We start from the raw sequence: 12756 nt of genomic DNA, 5'->3' as shown, positions 1-12756 counted from the left end.
TCACAGTTCATTCTCGTGATTGACTGATAACATGCTTCAACTTTCAAAAAGAAATAAAATATATCACCAATGAACTCTTTGGGGGAATTTAAATCATCATAATAGCAATTGGAACGATTAAAGCATGATTCCATTTCTACTTTTACAAGGAATTAACCTCCTCTCTCTCTCTCTCTCTCTCTCTCGCTCGCTCACTCGCTCGCACGCACACACACACACACACACACACACACACACACAATTAAATTCAGAGCAGCTGGAGTGGGGCTCAAATAAAAAAAAAATAATAAAATTAAAAAAACAAGTAAGTTTATTAATCCACATGGTAATTCGTTTATGCAATCACAGGCTCGTTATAAACATTTATAATGTGTTCAGGCACACCATGAAAATATATTAAAACAATCTCACACACACACACACACACACACACACACACACACGTACATACGCATACGCACGGCCACATAATATATATTACGCCTCTCTCTCTCTCTCTCTCTCTCTCTCTCTCTCTCTCTTCAATTTTTATTCACACATCAGTAGGGATACATTTTGACGATAAACATATGATGACTATAAATTCATCATAAAACCTGGGCACTAGCCATTTTCTAATGGATTGTCTCAAATACCACGTGACATCCGTCCGGCATCTCTTCCTCAGTGATCAAAGAGCGCGTTATCCTGCGTATGTAGACCACGAGGTAATCACTAAGGCCAAACTACACGTGGATAAACCGGTCTATTTTCTTTGCCCCTTTAACCCTTTCACCGCCAGTCAATTTAGAGTACAAAATTCCCTTGTGGTATAAACACAGAAAAGACAGTGGCTAAGAATAGCTGGGAATACTCTCCGCGATGTATAGAAAACATGGCCTATCCTACCACCGAACATTAAAGAGTAGTAGGTTCATGGATAACAGACCAATGAATGGTCACCTTTCAGTGACATGGGTCCTCTACCACGCCTGTGCATAAATGAGAGATTGGCGGTGAAAGGGTTAATTGTCTGTCATGGTGATCATTACACCCAGCTAGCTCAGCAGACTCCACCGATGGACTACACACGTTGGTCAGAACCCAGCCCAAGCCAAGGAAGAAGAAGAAGAAGGGTTAATGTATCGTATTCAATGAATATACAGGACATTTGACGTTTGATATTCATTTTCTCTTTGAAAATGAACAGGCCTACTATCAGGGCCTGGGGGAGAGGGCAAATTTCGTTTCATTGGTTAGAAGATGGTGTGATTGGTTCTTGTCTTGATGGTATGGTTGATTCTTGTATTGTCTCTCAGTCTCCTTGGAATCACTTGGACTTGACCAACAGCACTGTCTTCTGGGCGAAGATAGTTAATCCCTCTGAAAAAAAAAAAAATATATATATATATATACATCAACGAAACAAAATTACTGACAGTTATCTTCTCCGTCGTCAACTCATTAAGAGTGCTCAAGATTAGGTCAGTGGTTACGTAAATCATTGTAAAAATCATGTCTGCAAGGAACTGTCTTCAACACTTATAGTCTTGTCTTGTATTACCTTTTATACCCCCGAAAACGGAGTATGGCTGCCTGCATGGTGGGGTTAAAAACGGTCATACACGTAAAAACCCATTCGTGTACATACGTGTGAACGTGGAAGTGCAGCCCACGAACGAAGAAGTATTACCTTTTATCACAACAGATTCTCTTTGTGAAATTCTGGCTGCTCTCCCTTGGAAGAGCGCCCCTTTATTTCCTTTGTAACGTGTGCAAGTGTATGTGTTTGCAAGTGTATGTGTTTTTGCTTTGATATCAAAGTGGATTTTTCTACGAAACTTTGCCAGAGAAAAACCCTTTTGTCGTCGTTGGGTCTTTTCGTGCATGCAGGACAGGGTCCTCGGATTTTTAAAAATTCATTTGTTTATTTATTTTATTTTTTGTCTCAAGCTTAAGACAAGTGCCCACAAACATATGGCGCTGATAGTAAACACAACACACACACGTTCCCCAACAACCCCCCCCACCCATGCCCCCCCCCCCCCCCCCCCCCCCCCTTTTTTTTTTTTTTTCCAGCCGCACTATTGATACTAAATCATACCAGTGCGTTCCTCAAGGCCTGATCAGCGCTTTGGGTTTTTGCGTAGGTCAGGCATCTACTGCCCTCCACCCCCACCACCCTCCACACCTCTCAATCAGCCCCCACCCCCTCCTTTTTGTTTCTTTCTCTCCCCCTCACCCCCCTCCATTTTTTTTAATTTTTTTTTTTTTTAACACAGATCTTATGTTGCGTGTATGAATCAGTCTGCACTGCTCTGAAACACCAGCTTCATTGAAACTTTAAACTGAATCTGAAACTGGTTCCGTTACCAACGAGCTGGGTGAACTCTGGGGGTTTGGACCTCCACAGGACGCCCAGCCAGTAGACGGGGACCCCGGCAAAGAGGATGGCCAGGCCCACCCCCATGCGGTGAGGCTTCTGGTACACCGCCAGGATCAGCACGGCCACGTTGATCAGCAGCTGGGCCAGGGGCACGAAGAGCATCGTCTGCGAATCAGAACACGAATCATGTCATGTTGCTTCTGATACAGCCTATAGTTGACCGTAAACGCGTGCGCAAGGGCGCATGCACACGCTCTTACACACATACAAACTAAACACGCGCGCGCACACACAGACACACATGCACACACACACACTCTCGCTTCCACACACACACACACACACTCTCTCTCTCTCTCTCTCTCTCTCTCTCTCTCGCTTGCACACACACACACACACACACACACACACACACTCGCTTGCTCCCGCACACACACACACACACACACACACTTGCGCACACGCACACACACACATACACACACTCGCTTGCTCACACACACACACACAAACACACATACACACAGAAGCACGAATAACATTTTCTGGAAACAACCACAACGATAACATAACCATCAAGAGCATAGGAACTGACAACCTGCGATACCAGTGTCTGTGTCACGAAGAAGAGAGCTAGGCAGGTATATTCCACATAACGGAAGAATATGCTTTAATGTGTTATTCTAAAAAAACAAAAAAAAACAAAAAAAAACAACAATCAACAAAAATCAAGAAAACAAAAGAACAAACTTGGGATGAGTCTTATATTCCTTTCTTTTGTTTCTTGTGTGAGGGATACCGGATTAAGCATCCGACTTTCTGTAGATGTTTAAGTGTTGTAAAATTCCACACATACTTTAACACCAATGGTAAAACATCACCTCATAAAACTCATAACATTCCCAAGATGGAGGGGTCGTGAGTTCATTTTGAGTTAAGGACTGGCACCCTAGAGTAGCTAAAAAAAAAAAATTATGGGCGTGAATAAAATGTCGTCAACAAAATCGGCAATATTGTTATCACCGGCAGTTATCATTCTACAAAATTTAATGAAGTACAATCGTTTCGAGTGATCTGTTCAATTCAGCACTAATATGCCAAGCTGTATGGAGGCGTTCTGTCCTATCCTTGTCACACAAAATGACACCAACGTAATTTCTATCACATTATTCATAATAGACCGCTGGAGAGTTCTGCACTTACATGACTTATAGAGGCGCGTCACATGATCTGTGCTCTCGCAGTTGATTGGCTCTCCGAAACTGCTAGGCAGAATATGCGAACCAACAGGCTTCTTTTTCGACTTTTTGCTTCATTTAATTTTATTTATATTGTGCATGGGATGGCACTTCATCGTACATCATTTGGGTTGGAGCTATGGAGGCTATCAAACGAAAAAATGGAGGAAAGCACGTTTGCTGCTTTAACCGTTCACGGCTGCCTACGCCGGCCTTGGCATTGCTCGCGATTTCGAGTTGAACTGAAGTTAGATGCACATGCGCAAGATCCAATATGGCCGCGGAACTCTCCAGCGATCTATTTATATCAGTTTATTTGTGTAAACAGACGCTATGATAATTAGTAAACCGGATGATTCAAGAATCCCTATTTATATAAGTTTATTTGTGCCGGTAAATAGACGTTATAATGACTTTGTAACCCTGATAATTCAAGAACCCGTATGTTGTTGAACTAGTTAAGGACCGGACCACAACATCAAAGTTTTTAAAGCATTGCGGCTTGACATCGAGTCTGTCAACAGAACGAAACGATTGTCACACCAGTGCAACCCCCGCTACTGTACCTTGTACGGCCTGTGTTCAGTGGGTTTGGTGTAGCGCAGGTAGAGGACGGAGAGCACGACAGCGATGCCCATGATGGTGGAGAAGAGAGAGATGAACTCCATCATGTCCGTCACACTGCCAGAGTACAGCATGGCCAGACCCCAGATCAGCTGCACACGCATGCACGCACGCATACATGCACACACATACACGCACGCACGCACGTACGCACACACACACACACACACACACACACACACACACACCACACACACACACACACCTGAAGATTATAAGCCACCGACGGCCAACTGCAGCAGCAGCGAAGAGGCAGAGGGAGAGGCAAACTAAAGACTCAAGATGGTTCATTCCAGGACACACACACATGCGCGCGCGCGCGCGCATTGGTATGCACGCTACGCATATGCGCGCGCCGGCGCGCGCGCACACTAACACACACACACGCACAGAGTTATAAATAATCATGAATAACAGGACTGTTTAAGATACCACTGTAAATATGGGGTCAGCTACAGGTCATTCATCTGATTAAGAAACGACAGTTTCTGTATACTTAAAGGCTTAGTAAAGATATATAGTAACATATATCAAACAACGCCATCGTAAATTGGTACACAAGATAACAATCAAGTCAAATTTAAAGAGGCAACGAAAGCTAGGTGTTACGATGATATATTGGGCGGCGAAGAAAGAGAAAAAGATATGTGTGTATGCGTTCGTGCGTACGTGCGTGCGTGCGTGTGTGTGTGTGTGTGTGTGTGTGTGCGCGCGCACGCGCGCAAAGGAGGGGGAGTAGGTAGAGCGAGTAGAATACAAGTGTCTACACCCAATACACTGAGTTTACACTTACAATCACACACACGGTACAGTACAGCGTCGTCCAAGAGTCTACACTCACAATCACACACACGGGGGGGGGGGGGGGGGGGGGGGGGGGGAATCAGGGTTTTGTAACGTCTGTTACACAAAAGATACGCTATGAAATATTGTCCGCAGTAGTATACGTGGAACATCATTCTGTCACAGTGCAATCTTGACTCCTAGTTTGAGAGTCATAGTAGTCATTCACAAAAGGCTGAGCTGTAAATGAGTTCCTATTCCAGTGGATAAACCATTGAACATACAGCTCTCACTTTGCTGTTGGCCCAGCGGAAAGGTTATGTTATTCCTCCTCTTCCTCCTCCTCCTCCTTCTCATGTGCATTTATGTATAATGTAGAGCGAGCGATCTGGGGACTCACCAGAACTAAGTTAGCGGGCCAGGGGGTCAGATACTTCTCGTGGATCATGCCCAAGATGGTGGGCATGTGGCCGTTCCTGGCTCCTGCGAACAGCAACCTGCAGGTAACAAAGACAACATATAGTCTAGTCTAGTGGAACGTGAAAAGTCATTTATTGTCCACATAGCAATACAGCCCTCAGGACAAGGGGGATATCATATTAAGCATAGTGTTGCACCTCTTGAATGGTTCTAACATCACACACACACACACACACACAAACGCACACGCACATACACACGCGCGCGCGCGCGCAAAATACATACTTAATAATGCACGTACTCACATGCGTACAGATAAATACATGAAACGTGCGGTTAAATGTGGATCATCATTGGATTAGTTGTCATTTTGTTCCATTATCTTTTTTCTCACAAGCATTGCTTCTGCGATGAATCTAGCTAGAGTTTTCATTGTCATTCGAAATAATACTCACAACATGATTGTGGCTAGGATTACCAAAGAAAGAATTTATCATACTACAGTTTTTTCGTTTATCGTCGTATGCGGTACAATGAAAAAGTGTAGTGTAGTGTAGTGTAGTGTAGTGTAGGAGAGTAGAGCAGAAAAAAGTATAGTATAGTACTGTACTGTGGTGTTGTTCTGTGAGATAGGTAAGATATAGGAAGGGTTGCAGAGGACAAGAGGGAGGGAGGGAGGGGGGGGGGGAGGGGGAGGGAGCAATATGTGGGTGCAGCTAAACACACTGTTTCTGGACAAACCTTGAATCTTCCAGTACAGGATACAAAATGTCGAGTCCCTAAAGCTTTGTGTGTGTGTGTGTGTGTGTGTGTGTGTGTCAGTGTGTGTGAGCTCGCACGTACACAATGTTGACTGTGTTCATCGAGAGTTTTAACCCGTTTACGATTAAAAAAAAAAAAAAAGGGGGAGAAATTTAGTCAAGCCATTTGAGAACTTTTTCGTTTAAACTGACACATTTTTTTTATGGGGATGGAGGGGTGGACAGTGGGGAGAGGGAAGCATGGGTTTTGGAAACAGAATGTGCACAAAATTAAAAGCAAGCATTTTTCTGTTTCACACACACACACACACACACACACATGCACACACACACACACACTACATACCATCAGTTTCATTCACATTGGTTATGCCGATTTTTCAGAACTCTTAAAAGTGACTAGACAAGAAGAACTAGAGAAGAAGGAGAAGGAGAAGAAGAAGATGACGATGATGATGATGATGATGATGGTGGTGGTGGTAATGAAGAAAAAGAAGAAGAAGAAGAAGAAGATGACGGTGATGATGATGATGATGGTAATGAAGAAGAAGAAGATGGTGATGATGATGATGATGATGAAGAAGAATGTAACAGCATGTGCACGGTAAAGGAATAACAACAAGTTCTTAGCTTTTCAAACACCTCCAGAAGGCCGGACTGTAGCGAAACCACGCTAAACAACTGGTTTTCCTGATCTCGCGTAATATCCGGTTGTGGCCAAAAATGATGTTTACACTCGTGAATTCCTGGTGGCGCGCTATTCGTGCGCACTTGGTGTTTTAAAGTAGACTGACAACGCATTTCCACAATTCTGCCGCACAGCGTAAGTTATTATACATAGTAATGCTAAAAGAATCTTCATATCCTCCGCCCTCACCTCATCCTCACAATGCCCCCCCTCTCCCTCCCCTTCCACCCCCCAACCCCCCTTTTTTTTTGTTTTCTTTTTATTAGTCGTTTTAACTGCACCTATAACGGATCCCACATGACTCGGCATTTTCATTGACTTGTTGTTTGTTCTTGTTGCTTATAGTCCAGCCGACCGCACAGGGCCATATCAGGACTGTCAAACCATACAAATGCTGAACCGCGTCAACACAGAACTGTCACATGTACACACACACACACACACACACACACACACACACAAAACAACAAAACAACAAAAAAAACAAAAAACAAACACACACTAAAACAAACTCACAAAACACAGTTCATGACACATTATCCTAACCATTTCGCTCCTTCGGGCAAATAAGACTAAGCCATGCTGAGGACGCCAGCCATTCCGCAGCTTAATTTATTATCCCCAGATTACCAACAACAAAAAAATCGTAAAAAAAGGGGGGAAAAAACAATACTTCAAAGCCAAACAATCAAAATACATAAAAATGGCCATACAGGCTATCAACACTACAGAATGGGCAGCTAGTACCCATCCTAGTGTTTACAATCTCACTACCTAATCGTCAGAGTAAAACAAAACTTGAAGAAAGAAAAAAGCCGCAAGATAGTACATAACAGATTTCGATCAAAGAACATTCACAATCCAGCGTGCAAAGGTTATAGTACAACAAGAGCAAAAGACATTCTTAGGGTCTCTTATGATAGGTACGAATCACCACCTGGAGTTCTCGACAACCTCAAGGCACGTTCAGGCCTAGTTATGTAACACAGTACTTACGAAGAACTCTCTGACGTCACGAACTCCTCATTGTGCACTACACCACACACGCTGGAATCTCACGTCTCTGTTATGACTTGACACACACACTACACAAACGATGCCTCCACATCTTCAGCAGCAACAAATCGACGCGTCGCGCTGACGGTCGAAGAGCACGCTCGCGCTGGGACACTTCACCACGAGCGTTCCGGGCTCCTGCCTCGTCGACCTCGGGTGAAGTCCGAAGTCCGCCTCCTCCGGTAACCACAGCTCCCACACACATGGATAACCAACGTTCCGCTCTCCCTCTGTCCGAGAACCTTCACTCAGCTTCCCCTACCACACGTCGGACCACTCACACAGGGAGAATGTACAGGGGTGGGATAGATCTAGACGGTAAAACAAAATATGATTAGGCAGATCCAGCCAGAAGCAAAAGTTATGGGGCTATGTACAGGAACGGAGATGCACAATGGGGATTTCATGTATCCAACGTCCTCCGACGCCAGCTGGCCACGCTTTCCCAGGACGACGAACACAAAATGGGAACTGGCTCACACCCCGTACTTCACAGTCACTGGTGACAAAGGAATAACATCGTTCTTCGCCGCACAGCAACGTTGTACTAGTAACGCAAGATGTAGCTCACCCACAGCAATGCGTAGTACCCCATTCCCAAAACAAACAACACAATCCTTCGGCACACTTCTAACAAGTGCTTCAGGCACAAGGAAAACAAGGAATAGTCCATCACCTCTGGACTGAAGTCCCTAGTGCACAGTACCGCCATGCACTAAGTCACATCCAAAACACATGGAGCAAAGTACGCCTGCCTTCTGCAGGGAGCACACACAAAGGTATCTCTCTTAACTACCCCCACGTAGAACTCTCTGATTGGTTAAAATATACTACAGCTGATTGGTTAAAATACACTACAGCTGATTGGTTGACTGTTCATCTACCTTACATTCTGACTGGTTAAAATACACTGTGTGTGTGTGTCCATCGAGATCGATGATGACCATCGTTGTCATCCAGCTGGGGGATGGGGGTAGGGTGGTGGTGGGGTGGGGGGAGGATGCTCATGAATCTATCTGTGAATGCGCAGATGGCTGAATAGTCCAATCTGCGCACGAAATGTTCGCTGACAGTTGGGGCAAAGACAGGCATATCATTGTCAGGGAGCTTGTTTGCCCGTGACTTTCTGGCCTGCCTCTTCTGAACAGCTGCAGCAGTCCTGTTGGCCTCGCACAACTTGGCGCCTTTGTGCACAGCAGTGCGCCATTTGTCACGGTACACTGCAGATTCCTCCCAGGAGTCAGGGTTGATATCAAACGCTTTAAGAGAGACTTTCAGAGTATCTCTGAAGCGCTTCTTCTGACCTCCGTGTGATCTCTTCCCTTGTTGCAGCTCGCCATAGAAGAGCCTTTTGGGCAGCCGATGGTCTGGCATGCGCGCCACGTGTCCAGCCCAGCGAAGCTGGGACTGCATCAGGATGGTGAAGATGCTGGGAAGGGTGGCTTTTGCGAGTACCTCTGTATCTGGGGTCCTGTCTTGCCACTTGATGTTCAGTAGCTTCCTGAGGCATGTTGTGTGGAAGTGGTTCAGCTTCTTGGCATGTCGTTGGTACACTGTCCAAGTTTCGCAGGCGTACAGTAGTGTGGGGAGAACTACTGCTCTGTAGACCTTTAGCTTGGTCTCAAGACTAATGCCTCTTCTGTTCCAGACATTTGCACTGAGTCTGCCAAAAGTTGCGCTTGCTCTTGCAATCCTGACGTTCACTTCATCGTCGATGGTTGCATTTCGTGACAGTGTGCTGCCAAGGTATGTGAACCGCTCCGCCGCACTGAGTCTCTGACCGTTGACTGTGATGTTGGGCTCAACGTAGGGTTTCCCTGGGGCTGGCTGATGGAGAACTTCAGTTTTCCTCGTGCTGATGGTAAGGCCGAAGTTCCTGCTGGCAGTGGCAAACTTGTCGACGCTGAGTTGCATGTCAGCTTCAGATCCAGCGTTGAGGGCACAATCATCAGCAAACAAAAAGTCTCTGATGATGTCTGTCATGACCTTCGTTTTTGCTTGAAGCCTTCTGAGGTTAAACAACTTGCCATCTGTTCGGTACTTTAGGCCGATTCCAACATCGCCCTCTCTGAAGGCATCAGTAAGCATTGCAGAGAACATGAGGCTGAACAGCGTTGGAGCCAGGACGCAGCCTTGCTTGACACCATTTGTGACAGCAAAAGGAGCAGATGTTTCGCCTTTGTCCTGGACTCGAGCCTGCATGCCTTCATGGAATTGGCTGACCAAGGAAATAAATTTCCGAGGGCATCCGTACTTGGCCATGATCTTCCACAGTCCCTCTCTACTCACGGTGTCGAAGGCCTTAGTGAGGTCGACATAGGTGGAGAACAGATCAGCATTTTGCTCCTGACATTTCTCTTGCAGCTGCCTTGCAGCAAACACCATGTCGGTGGTTCCGCGCTCTTTCCGGAATCCACATTGGCTCTCAGGCAAATGACCTTGATCAAGGTGTGCTGTGAGGCGGTTTAGTAGGATCCTGGCAAGTATCTTGCCTGCGATGGACAGCAAGGAAATGCCCCGATGGTTATCACAGGCTTGCCGGTTCCCCTTTCGCTTGTACAAGTGAATGATAGATGCATCTTTGAAATCCTGGGGGATCATCTCTTCTTTCCACATGAGTGAGTACAACTGATGGAGCTTCTCAGTCAGCACAGTGCCTCCATCCTTGTAGACCTCTGCTGGTATGGAGTCTGAGCCAGGTGCTTTGCCACTGGATAGCAGACGGATTGCTTTCTGGGTCTCAAGAAGTGTTGGCGGATCGTCCAGTGCTTCGTTGATGGGGACTTGTGGGAGACGGTCTATGGCTTCATCATTTATGGAGGAAGTGCGATTTAAGACACTGTTGAAGTGCTCAGCCCAGCGTTCGAGAATTTTCTCCTTCTCGGTGATCAAGGTATTCCCATCTGCACTGAGGAGGGGGGATGATCCTGAGGATGTGGGGCCGTAGACTTCTTTTAAGGCATCATAGAACCTCTTCATATCGTGCCTGTCAGCATATCCCTGGATCTCATCAGCTTTGTCACTCAGCCACTTATCCTGCATCTGGCGTAACTTTTGCTGAACAGTCCTGCGGATGGCATCGTACGCATCCTTTTTTGATGTGGACTTTGGGTTGCTCAGGTAGGCTTGATGCAGACAGCGTTTCTCATCCAGAAGCTGCTTGATTTCATCACAGTTTTCATCAAACCAGTCTTTGTGCTTTCTGGTCATGGGTCCCAGGGTCTCTGAAGCTGTACTATAGATCAGCTCACGCAGGGTCCTCCAGTCAGACTCCACATTCTGGTTGTCCAGAGAGGCGGATTCCAGACGATCTTCCAGCAGCTCCACAAAGGACTGTTTGATGGTGATGTTATTCAGCTTAGCGATGTTGAGCCGTTTTGGAGCCTTCTGGCCTTGGGGGCGTCTCTTGGGCTGGATTCCTTCTGGCCTTGGGGGCGTCTCTTGGGCTGGATTCCTTCTGGCCTTGGGGGCGTCTCTTGGGCTGGATTTAAAATACACTACAGCTGATTGGTTATATACAAGTCTATTTACAGATCTAGACTCTTGCACTTGCTGCCTAACTTGGCAACAACCACACTACATTTGGCGCTTAGCGCTGTCTCAGTCCTGACAATCCGTTATTTATCATCAGTGGGTAAAAAATGTCCGGCTTGGGGTTAAACCAACACAACAGCGATAAGAAGAGGAAGTTGGAAACACTCCAGACACGTACTGACGCACGTGCTCGCGCACAAAGGCTACACACACATGCAAACACACACACACGCACGCACGCACACACGCACACACACACACACACGCATGCACGTATACACTGACAAGCGAACTCAAATTTTTAGTTCTTCCCTTGTACGCAAGATGGTTGCCGAAAAAACGCGCCCTGGTGTGGCTGAAGCTCAAAAGCGCTGGATGTTTAGTCAGTGTCCCCAAACATGTGCGACTGACCGATACAATGACTTTACCGAATACAGTATTCGGTGTACGGGTATGTGTTGACATATGGTATGATGATACTTGTTATTGCATCAGTGCTGTGTCAACAGATTTTCTGACATCATTAAACAACAAAGCATCACACACACACACACACACACACACACAAATTCACACACACACACACACACACACACACACACACACACACACGGGAGGCATGCACGCACAGCGACGTTAACTCACTCAGTACGGCCAGTCCTCCCTTCTCCTCTACACAGACCCCTCGGATGTCCAGTGGGTGTCTGAATGACCCTACCTTGAGCTTTCGTCGTCAGAATTGTAGTATTCTTTGTCAGCATTCACCTCTGCAGTATAAGAGCCTTCCGCTTGCAATATTTTGATGGTGGTAATTCGGGTGAAACGCTGCTAACGTCGTCTCTTTCGCCGTTCGTATGGAAAGAGTTAAAGCATTCAGATGACTTTAGTTAGCAGTATGCCATTTCACAATTTAAATTATCCACTCACTCCGCGGCAAACCACTGCAGAAAAATCGCGTAAAGGCTGGAACGAATGGAATATCCGTCCACTCATTCGACCGGCGCGCTTTTGGACAGTATGCGGTCAGGTATTGCCAGTCTGTCCCAGGTTGCGCTTTTGGAGCATGTCCCAGGTCAGGTCGCGCTTTTGGACTATGTCCCAGGTCGCGCTTTTGGACTTTCCAAAGTACGCGCTTTCGGGGTCGCGCTTTCGGACGATTCGCACTAATAGGATGCCCCCCCCCCCCCCCCCCCCTTTTTTTTTAACGCACAGTGAGGGCTGGTGTGGCCATTGCTGTTTTCTACAAAAACGGGAAATGATTCATAAGAGGAATGTTCGGATTTGCAG

At 46.1% G+C, this 12756-nt stretch overlaps 1 protein-coding gene across 2 annotated transcripts in view; it reads right to left on the bottom strand.

The window, feature by feature from the left end:
• LOC143285436 (large neutral amino acids transporter small subunit 1-like) overlaps positions 1-12756 on the bottom strand; it is a 26610-nt gene that overhangs the window by 2335 nt on the left and 11519 nt on the right. The window contains exons 8-11 of one of the 2 annotated variants that reach the window (XM_076592702.1): positions 5411-5507; positions 4170-4319; positions 2353-2530; positions 512-1362 (exon numbers count right to left, since the gene is read on the bottom strand). In XM_076592702.1, coding sequence (XP_076448817.1) covers positions 1310-1362; positions 2353-2530; positions 4170-4319; positions 5411-5507 — 478 coding nt within the window. In that variant the 3' untranslated portion in view covers positions 512-1309. Of the gene's footprint in view, positions 1-511; positions 1363-2352; positions 2531-4169; positions 4320-5410; positions 5508-12756 lie in introns of those variants that run through there. The other variant, XM_076592703.1, reaches the window with a different exon arrangement.

This window comes from Babylonia areolata, chromosome 9 (assembly GCF_041734735.1).
Source record: "Babylonia areolata isolate BAREFJ2019XMU chromosome 9, ASM4173473v1, whole genome shotgun sequence".
Classification (NCBI taxonomy): Eukaryota; Metazoa; Mollusca; class Gastropoda; order Neogastropoda; family Buccinidae; genus Babylonia; species Babylonia areolata.
The sequence above is the reverse complement of the archived record's forward strand: the minus strand, read 5'-3'. Positions and strand labels throughout refer to the sequence as shown.